The sequence below is a fragment of the Astatotilapia calliptera genome, chromosome 11 (assembly GCF_900246225.1).
Source record: "Astatotilapia calliptera chromosome 11, fAstCal1.2, whole genome shotgun sequence".
Lineage (NCBI taxonomy): Eukaryota > Metazoa > Chordata > Actinopteri > Cichliformes > Cichlidae > Astatotilapia > Astatotilapia calliptera.
In genome coordinates this window covers 17,120,793-17,130,937 of record NC_039312.1, presented here as the reverse complement: position 1 = coordinate 17,130,937, position 10,145 = coordinate 17,120,793, and the positions used below count along the sequence as shown (strand labels likewise).

At 44.8% G+C, this 10,145-nt stretch overlaps 1 protein-coding gene across 3 annotated transcripts in view; it reads left to right on the top strand.

The window, feature by feature from the left end:
* The first annotated feature begins 1,599 nt into the window (after positions 1-1,599).
* The window catches only part of kirrel3l (kirre like nephrin family adhesion molecule 3, like), a 32,448-nt gene continuing 23,902 nt past the window's right edge, over positions 1,600-10,145 (top strand). For all 3 annotated transcript variants that reach the window (XM_026183743.1, XM_026183744.1, XM_026183742.1), the window contains exon 1: positions 1,600-2,259. In XM_026183743.1, the coding sequence (XP_026039528.1) occupies positions 2,220-2,259 (40 nt within the window). In that variant the 5' untranslated portion in view covers positions 1,600-2,219. The remainder of the gene's footprint in view (positions 2,260-10,145) is intronic.

The following is a 10,145-nucleotide window of genomic DNA, read 5'->3' as shown; positions in this document are numbered from 1 at the left end:
CTGTGGCATATAAAGCATTACCATAGCTAATGAATAAATGACGAAGATACAGTTATTGTTTGAAGAAGAATTACATAAATTTGAGTTTAAATTCATTTACTGTAATTAACCACATTTTTTGGAAAGTTGAGTTCACTTTCACCAGCCAGGGTCGATTACTGCTAGACCTGCTGAATTAAGAAAATCCATGAATAGATCCTGTCTGGCGAGGTGAAGTGGCCAAAAGATGTCAGAAAGCAACACATGATGGCCAGTGAATGATGGTGAGAGTCGTTATCCATAAATGGAGAAAACCTGGAATGGTGGTGAACCTTCCCAGGAGTGACCAACCTACACAAATTACTCAAAGAAGGCCACAACAGAATCTAGAACAACATTTACAGAACTGCAGGCCTCATCTGCCTCAGAGTTCATGATTCACCAATAAGAAAGAGACTGAGCAAAAATGGCATCCATGGGAGAGTCCAAGGAGAAAATCACTGCTGACCAAAAAGAGCATAAAGACTCATCTCGCATTTGCAAAACAACATCTTGATCATCCACAAGGCCTTTGGGGAAATATTGTGTGGACTGACGAGACAAAAACTGAACTTTTTGAAAGGTTTGAGTCCCGTTACATCTGGCATAAAATTAAGACAGCATTTCATAAATTTCATACCAACAGTCAAACATGGTGGTGGTAGTGTGATGGTCAGAGACTGCTGAACAACTTGTTATAATTGATGAAACCATGAATTCTGCTCTAAACCAGAAAACCCTGAAGCAGAATGTTTGGCCAGTTTGTACCCTAAGGCTTGAGTTATGGAGCAGGACAATGATCCAAAACACACCAGCAAGCTCACCTTTGAACGGCTCAACAAAACAAATGAAGGTTTTGGAGTGGCCTAGTCAAAGTCCAGACTTGCATCCAATGGAAATGATTTGGCATGACCTTAAACAGGCTGTTCATGCTTGAAAATCCTCCAACGGGCTGAATTAAAACAATTCTGCAAAGAAGAGTGGGCCAAAATTCCTCCACAGTGGTGTGAAAGACTCATTGCCAGCTTACACGAACACTTGATTGAGGTTCTTGTTGCCAAGTGTGGCAGCACCAGTTATTAGGCTTAGGGGGCAATTACATTTTCACACAGAGCCAGGTGGGTTTTAATATTTCTTTTGCTTATGTCATGTAAGCATCATGTTAAAACTGCAGTTTGAATTTGCTAAGATTTGCTTTGTCTAATATCAAAATTTCTTTAACGATCTGAAACATTCAAACGTGACAAATATACAACAACAAAAAAACACACACACACACACACACAAACTTTGAAATGAGGAAGGGGCAAGTGCTTTTGTGCTGTGTATGATTTGGAAAAAGAAACTAATGGCAACAGCAAGAATCTGCATTTTCCCCTACAGGACAGGGAGCACATTGCTTTTCCAGCATCCTATTCTGTGGATTCATATTATTCAAGCGTTTTTTCACCCAAAGCTGTTAGAGCAGTCATTTAACTGTGAATAAGTTTTTTAAATGCCCTCCTCGTGATGCCTGCTCAGCCAATCACAGTCCCTTAGGGGCGGGGGTCCCCCCCCCGGCAAGCATCTGAGGAAGAAGGGGCTCCTCAGGCTCAGCTTCTGCCAGATTTGGCTACCCAGTACCACCACCAGATGACTGTCAGTGCGCATTTCCAATTGGCAGGAGGGAGAGTAAACCGAGGAGACCGATCGGGGAAGAGTGTGTATGAGAGAGAGAGAGAAGCGGGAGTGAGTGTGTTATAGAGGGAACAGAGTGAGAGACTCCAGCGGAGGGGCGAGAGGTAACTTCACCGAGGTTATCACTGCGCACTGTCGAGGAGGAGTGATCGCTTTTTTTCGCGCAGCATGCTGAAGCAGGTTACAAAGTGGACTCTGGATGAACCTTCTGATTGAAACGCCCGATTCTCTAATGGACTGCTGGAGAGCACAGTGAGGCGAGAGCTGTGCCACAGTGGCAAGGAACGGAGACTGGGAAAGAAGCTGATGCAGAGGGGAAAGTTACCAACTGTGGAGATGTATTGCTAACTGCGAGTTTACTGACTGCTCGGACCATTCTGAGTCGTTTCTTTAAACTGGATGCTATTGTAGACGAATCTCCGGTGATCCCGAGACCGGTGCCGCGGTGGACCATAACCAGCTCAGTCGCATAGACGGAGCGAGACTCTTTCCATAGAATACAATCAGCGGCAAGAGCAACTAAAATGTCTTCGTTATACCTCATCTTTTGCGTGATGGTCACAGGTAAGATACTCTTTTGTTTGCTATCATTTAACCACCCGGGTCCTTATTAACGGGGAAGGATGGACCGCGCTCCGTGCTGGCGCGCTGCGTCAAGCCATTCAGTGCGCTGCTGTAGTAGTGTGGGCATCTGATCTGCTGCAATGCTACATTTCACTGCTGTTAATTGCCGGTAAATGTTTAATTAGTTCTGAAAGAGTGATTACATCAGGAGGTTTCTCTGTCTGCGAGCAGTCCTTGATGAGAAATGGCACTGCGTAAGTGAGATTTGCAGTGATTTTTGCCCCCCTGATCTTATTCAAACATCGGAAGCCTGAGCGAAGTGAGCTTTCTTGTTTTGAATGGAAAGGCTCCGAATCATTGTACGAGGGTGCACAGACGGAAAGTTTCACTTATTTGATTTCTTAAATCTGGGGACCGGTTGCGCCTGACCGCAGTGTTTCTCCACACGCGAGTGTCTTTTAAATAAGATGCTTTTTTGTTGTTGTTGTTTTTTTTTAACGAGGCTCGTCAAGAATGCGCATTTAAGCAGGTGATAACAGAACAATTAAAGCTGGGTATGAGACAGCTCATTGCAGCTCCCTGCATCTTTTTTTTGCCCTGAAGTTGGCCGGTGTTGCACACGCTGCATTCCCTTAAACAAAAAGAAAAAGAATGGGGAAAAACACAAAAGCCAGAGGGGGTTTCTGCTGAGCTGACAGGATTGCGTCTAAAGTTTCTTTTCCTTTCATGTGGTGCGTAAACGGGCAAAAACGGACACGGTGTATCTTCCAACGGGGACTGCACGGTCTCCCGAGGACACGCATTTGAGATGGTAAGAGTGAGAGCGGGGAAGAGGGGGAGGCAGCGAGAAAGCAAAGGGGCAGAGAATGAGGGAGACACAAACTAGAGAGGGAGAGCATTTGTTTTTCTTGAGACGGGCAGACATAATGCACCTGTTTCCCCCCCACCCTCTCTCTCCTACACAAACACCACCACCACCCCCTGTTGCTTTTTTTATTGGCAGAACAGAGTTTATGAGTGATTATAACAAAGTCTGCTCATTGTGCCCCAGACCTTCCAGTATCGAGATTTCAAAATGCTTTAATTTTGAAGGAATTGTGAGGAGAAAGAATGTTTTTGATGCACGTCTTGTTTTGAAAATGCGACTTGTCAGCTTTTGTTTTCCCTCCACACTTCAACGTTGTAACTTATTATTAGTTATCCTGTAATAGAATTAACAGAACGATGCCGAAAACAGATGTGTTTTTAGGCTTAAATGCAATTATTACGAAACAAAAACAAAAAAAAAAAAGCAAGCAGGCTTTCTGAACAGCTGCTACAATTTATTTGACTCGTTTTGTGCTGCTCTTGTTGTAGAAAAGACGCTTTCGGCAATTAACACTGAGCAACTGTTGACTTATCAGCATTTTTCAGCGTCGATAAACTAGAGCGCGGTATTAACACTTTGGGATGAGGAAAAATAATAATTAAATTTGAATGCAAGAGAATAGACAACAACCTCGCACTAAACACAGATGTTTTCCAGGGTGAGTGGAGGAAGAGGATCGTGGGGAGGCAGAAAAGATAGCATAATGAAATTGAAATCCTTTAGGCTTTATTGTATTTTCACCTCAGACAGACTTTCACCAAAAGCCCAAGCATGCCCAATGGCCATGTGTTGTGCGTACATCTTTACCTTCAGCGTGGTTTTGTCATCATTCAAGGCTCCGGGGAGGAATGTGAAACGAGTAAACCTCCACTCCCTGATAGACTAGCAACAGCTGGATGAAAAGGAGCAGTAGCCAGACAGTGGCATATTTTCCGGACCCCAACACGCACACACTCACTCTCCCCCCTTTCACACTCAAGCACACAAATAATGAAAATGGTAACAGCTGCCCTAATTAGAACCTAAGAGACCCTAGACCTCATTTATTGTGTCAGTCTTATAAAGAGTCACAGATGCTCAAAATTCTTTGCACTCATAAATGTATTTTGTGGTATCCAAATTTGGCTCCAACACATGGCCTCACTTTGAAATTTATGTATGGCATATTGCATACATTTTGTAAGTATGTAGTCTGTACTACAACACAGATAATTTACTTTCCCGGATAGTCCCCTGGGCTCCCACAGGAATTGGATTCCACACTGAATCAGTATTCCGAGTAATCTTCAGTGAGCTCTTCTTTGGAACCTTTTGCTTTGGGTCGCTTGCGTCTCATCGGGCCAAGTTCAAAGGCTGTGAGCTAAGATTACAAGTTTCTCTCCATTCCTCTTAAGTCGTGTCGCCACTCATGTTTCACTATAGTGTGGCAGTGTGAAAATTTTCCACCTTGCTTCTTCTCACAGCATTTTTTTTTTATTTTTTACTTTTTGCCCGGTCGCAGAATGTGTGACTGTGGAACGCGGGGACAGGAGAGCGTATCTGCTTAATGGGCCGCAGGCAGATGGGAGACTTTCACCGACGGTTGAAAGCCTGTTCGTATTCATACCTCATACAGACACAAACATAGAAATAAACTCAAGCAGAGAAAGTGATAAATGCAGCCCCAGCTCCCTCCTCCCCGCATTACCAGCCTGGGTTTTCCCATTACCAGATTTGTCTTTAAAATATAGAGTACAACGATGCTTGAGGATGCAGTGACAACATGGCCTGGGAGGTTTTGTTTTAGGGAGCTGCGCATATTTTATGAACTGCTGTTTTGCTGCTCTTTGAATTCTTTCGGAGGGGAGTCAGACTGAAGACAAAGTTGGGGGTGGAAGATGGAAGGAGAGTCTTAAAGGAGGGGTAAGACTTGGATGTGTCACCAGTGTCTTGATGATTAAGCGGACAAGCAGCGGGTAAACACAGAAGAAGACCGCTGAGCATTGTTAACCTTTCCCTGTCTTGTTAGTCTTGTCTCTGTCGCACAAACACACACAGAAACAAACCAATGCGCTCTCTTTCTGCCTCCGTTTTACCTCCTCTCCTTGTATCATGCGCCTTTCTTTTCTTTTCCTCTGTGATAAAAAAGATCGGAGATAAAGTAAGAGAGACTAAGTGCCAGAAAGTTTGGGGGTAAGAACTGTAGCCAGCCAGGGAGGAGTGTAAGATATGAGGTTCACCAAGTGCAGACACAGCAGAATCTGAATGCAGCTGACTCTTGAACAGAAGTGCCTTGCAAAATTTGTGAGACAAAGTCAGGGCAAAGATAGATAACATGTGGTCAACTCGACGTTCAGTCCGTGTTGCTCGTTTTTAACGCTGTATCTGAAATTTCTAGAAACTAAACACAAAACGAAAGATTCACATATGCTTTTTTTATATTTTAAACTTTATCCCAACATGTGCATTTTAAGAGTTTTGTCAAGATTACTGTAGGTGACTGGACTGGATGAATAGTTTTAGAGCAAGGCATCCAGTTTTTCTTTTTTACAAATGATGTGGTCATGCAAACACACACACGCACAGGCACACCCGAGCCGGCAGTAATGAATGTCCAAAATCTGCAAGAAAGACCTGTTATTTCCTTTCATCCTGAAGACCCGTCATGCACACGAGGCATTGTCTTTCTGCTCTTCTTCACATCCTCTGAGCCCCCCTTCCTGCACACTCACTTGCAGCATTTTTACGGAAGGAGAAACTGGAATGAGAAAGGAAACAATGGGGCTTCATAATGTTGCTCATCTCTAATCAGCTTTGCCATGTGGGTAAACACAGATAAAGAACTTGGCAGTGTGTCCCGAGGCTTTGTTATCAGCTGTTAGCAACTTAAGTGGATGTGCGCACTGGTATGGCTCAACACAGGAAGCCCAAGTAGCCAGGTAGCAAACTGTTGATGACATTTGGCTTCTTTGTTATTATTTTTACCTCGTCCCACCCATCCTCCTTTTGTCTTCACTCTCTCCTTGTGTCTGTCTCTGCACATCCTCAGCGTGTCTTCCTCTGAGGTGGTTTGAGGAGCCGGAAAGGATATGACAGGGAACAGGACAATGGGAGCTTCCTGCCATTTTCCTAGAGTCTTCTTCCCCAGTTGTGACTCTTCGGGGCTGTGTTGTGAGCATACACACGGGCGGGGGACGGCACAAATTTGTTGACTCTTTCATTCTTCTGTACAAACACAGTAATGGAAAGAATAGAGAGAGGAAGAAAGTGGGATTAATTCTGTGCATGTCATTAGAACAGGCCCCCAAGGGAAAGAGTTGAATTTATACAGTAGCAGCTATTTTAAGAAAGACTTGTATTGCATTTATCTCCTCCCTAAAAATGCAAGTGTCACTTCCTTTTGCAGAGATATATCGCCATTTCAAAAGACCTTAAGCCCAGAAACCAACATACAACAGATGCACTAGACCACACATTCATTTTTATTTTCCAATCAATTCTTGCCCTGCAAGACAAGAATTTCATATCTCCTGCCGAGATGCAGAAACCAACAGCAAATTGAAATTTATCTTCTGCGTTGCAGCAATATCTGTTCCTGTGTTATCTTCACCAGCCGCTTTCCTTAACCTTGTATTAAAGATAGCTTTATTGGAGTAGAATTCTGGCAGCTGGGAAGAGTTTCAGGAAAAAAAAAAAAGTTCAGTTGGGAATCCCATCAGACAACATTTATTTAGCACTAGATGCAGATTTATTTTACTTCTATTTTTACTCTCTTTGCATAAACTATGATTGGCAGTGGCACTTGATTAGAAGGAGATGTGAAATATTCAGCAGAGTGCACTAGGGCTTCTATGGCGTGTGCACATCATCCAGAAATGAATCACAAGGATCTCACGGAAGCAACACCCTGAACACACTCGCGCACCCACAGAGGTCAAGGGCGCACGCTGGGGCTGTGGATGATGAGCCGAGATGAGTGTTTGGCATCTTCAGGGCTGTGTGCTCTTTCTGGAGCGATTAGTCAAAGTCCAACTGTCTAATTAATGATGCTCCAGCTTTCAGGACATGTCACCTCCTTAACCAGCTACGGGTGAAAAACACATTCAAGGAAACAAGAAACTGTCTGCCTGCTGCTCATTTTATTAGATATGGAAAGAGTGTGTACCCTTGTGGGAATAAATATTCCAACTACTTGTTCCTTGAAGAAGTCCATGCTCACTCCTTATTCTCATTTTCATCTGTTCACCCTGTCAGTTGAAACTGCCTGGAACGCCGTGGCTAATATTGTGTTGGTGACTCAACCATTAACCAAAATAGTGGGTTGGTTGTGGCTTGCCCTCGTCTTCCTCTGCACAATGATTGTCCTGTGCTGCTGCTGCTGCTGTTGTTCTTCCTATTGTTGGAAGAGACTGTGTGAAGGATTGGAGAAAGTGTAGCCATGTCTTTTATTTACATTTCTTCTGCAGAGAATTTCAGACAGGGCTGAGAAACTCTCGCTGGGAGGTCTGCGAGAGAAGGCAACCAATTTGCTATCAACTGAGGGATGTCAGTCAAAGCGTATTGATCAAGCCTTTAACTGCAGCTCCCTCAATGGCAAAACATGTTAATGTTATCGAGCTGTGTTGAGACGTGAGTAGCAGCGAAGTGTGTGTGTGGGTGGGTGGGAGGGAGGGTGTTTGGTAGAGGTGGGTGGCAGTTAACTGGTTGAGGGGTGTGTCTCTCCCTTTCTCTCTCCTGAAGTCTGCTTTTGGTGTAAGAAAGCTGATGCAAAAACAACAATGGGCTCAGCATGAGAATAGGGGGAGGAAGAGAAAGGGAGAGGAGGGAGGCAGAGGGGGTCAAAGGGATTTACTGCCAGGAGCCTAGAATTTCAGGTAATGGATATGCTTGTTTCAGTGGAAACCAAACCTGCTGTTTTTCTTTGAGCATGGCAGAGGTGAAAAAACAAAAAAAGAAAAGTTGTAACTGACTGCAAGTCCGAGGGGGATTAATAGCACCTCAGGCTAAACATTAGATCTCAAGTGTACACTTGAATGCAAAGAAAGTGATTGTGTGCATACCTGTGTTTGGGTGTGTGTGTGTGTGAGAGAGAGAGCTGGAGGTGGGCTGGGTGGGGGGAAGCAGGTGTGCGAGAGAGAAGTAAGGGAGGCGTATGCTGGAAAGAAGCTTTTCTGCCACATTCCTGCGAAGCAGCATCAGCGAGGAGGGCAAGAACACATGGCTAAGTGCTTCCCAAGCTGGCTGAGGTAAACCTAACACCCCTCCTGGAGGAAGCAGCCCAACCATTGTTCCAGCACATTGCACCCGTCTGACTGAGGCATCCTAGTGCTGTGCAGATCCCAGGGGGCTGGAAAGAGAACGAAGCAGAGGAGGAGGAGGAGAGGGACTGATTGTTCCCTGCTCAGACTATCCACAGATGGGGCTATGGCACAGGATGCTTGCTGTTTGCTTTAGAGTCCCAAGCGTTTGCTTTGCAGTCATGGTGTACAGAATGCTCTTGGGGATAGAGGAGAAGAGAGTTCTTGCGGAGACAACAGCAGGGGAAGGGAAAGAGACAAGGCAAGAGGGAGAGAAAGAAAGGTATAGGGGAAAAAAGGGAGCCTGCTTAATATGATGTCAGTGTGAATATAGTGTCATTGCCAAGAAGGGAAGACGGATGATACAGCCATACAGTGATCGGGTAGTTGGGCGAAAGAGTGCTCAAGTCCTCCCCTGTATCCAAACAGAGACATATAGAGCCGAAGATAATGGAGAAGGGAGGGAGAGTAAAGGGAGTGATTGAGGAAGAGGAAAAAAGGAAGGGATGAGATGCAGGGAACCCAGGCTGCATCCATCATGTGGTTTGGTGCAGAAGCCATTTGTACCTATTGTTCTCTATAATTTGTTTTCTCAGAGCCTGCAATGGGAGGGGTGAATGGGAGACACAAAGCTATGGCAGCCATTTATTTTTGCACTAATTGCATAAGTGAGACAGCATAATTAGACATATAGCTAAACAGACAATAGGCCGAGATATTCGCAGACGGAGATAGACAGGGAGGTGTAGATAGATCCGAATAGATGAGAGGCCTGGCGCTCTCCATTTCAAATTCAAGAGTATGAGAGAACATGTTAAACGCAGTAAAGGGGATGGAGAGGGATAAAGGGAAAGGAAAAGGGAGAGTAAAGGAGGTGGGCATATAGAAGGGATGAAAGATAAGAGGGGGGGAGGGAGAGAAAAGCCCTCTTCACAGACTGCACTTTGAGGTGCGGCCCAGTGCTGCCGGAATAGTCACCTCATTTAATACACCTGCTCAGCGGGGAGGGGAGGGAAAAGTATAAGGAGGTGTTGTAAAGGAAAAGAGAGAAAGGGCACAAGAGAAGAGAGGGAAGAGGAAACAGATCTCATCTCAGATTCTTCAGATCAAAGGCAGAGAGTGGCTACAGAAGGCTGTTTGTTGTGGCTTGTTTGGGAGGGTCTCTGTCTCTGTGGGGTCATGGGTTCACCTGGTCTGCTATTTTGTTCAGGCAGCATTACGCTGCAGCACAGCCACACACCGAACGCCTTGCAGGCTACTTCATCACCTGAACGATTGTTTTTAAGAGACTTTTTTCTGTTCTTTTTTTCACGAAGCGATCAAGCAGGAGGAACACTGATTAGCAGATGGAGGCTGCCGGCTTCAGAGGACAGAGAAGTTAAAAATTTGTTAAAACTATCACAGTTTAGGAAGAAAAATAAAAGTAGCAATGTTTTCAGCTGACTGGACTGTGATTCCAGCAGATTTCGCTATGTTAGATTCTCTTTGTGTGCTAATGGAGTCGTGCATCTGCCAGGTCCTTGTGTAGGCGGTGCATGGGTGTGCTGAACATGTCATGTAGCCTTTTAGGACTGTAGTACAGGGAAAGATAAATAGGCCCTTAATGAAGCCGCACAATCACAGGCAAGTTAAAAAAACTAAGCGAAGATTGAGGGGCAGTCAGGCCTGATTGGAGGGCTATTGAAGCCGGTCAAGAGAAGCTCTTGCGTCGTCACACTATAGATTAGCCACTCACTCCACTA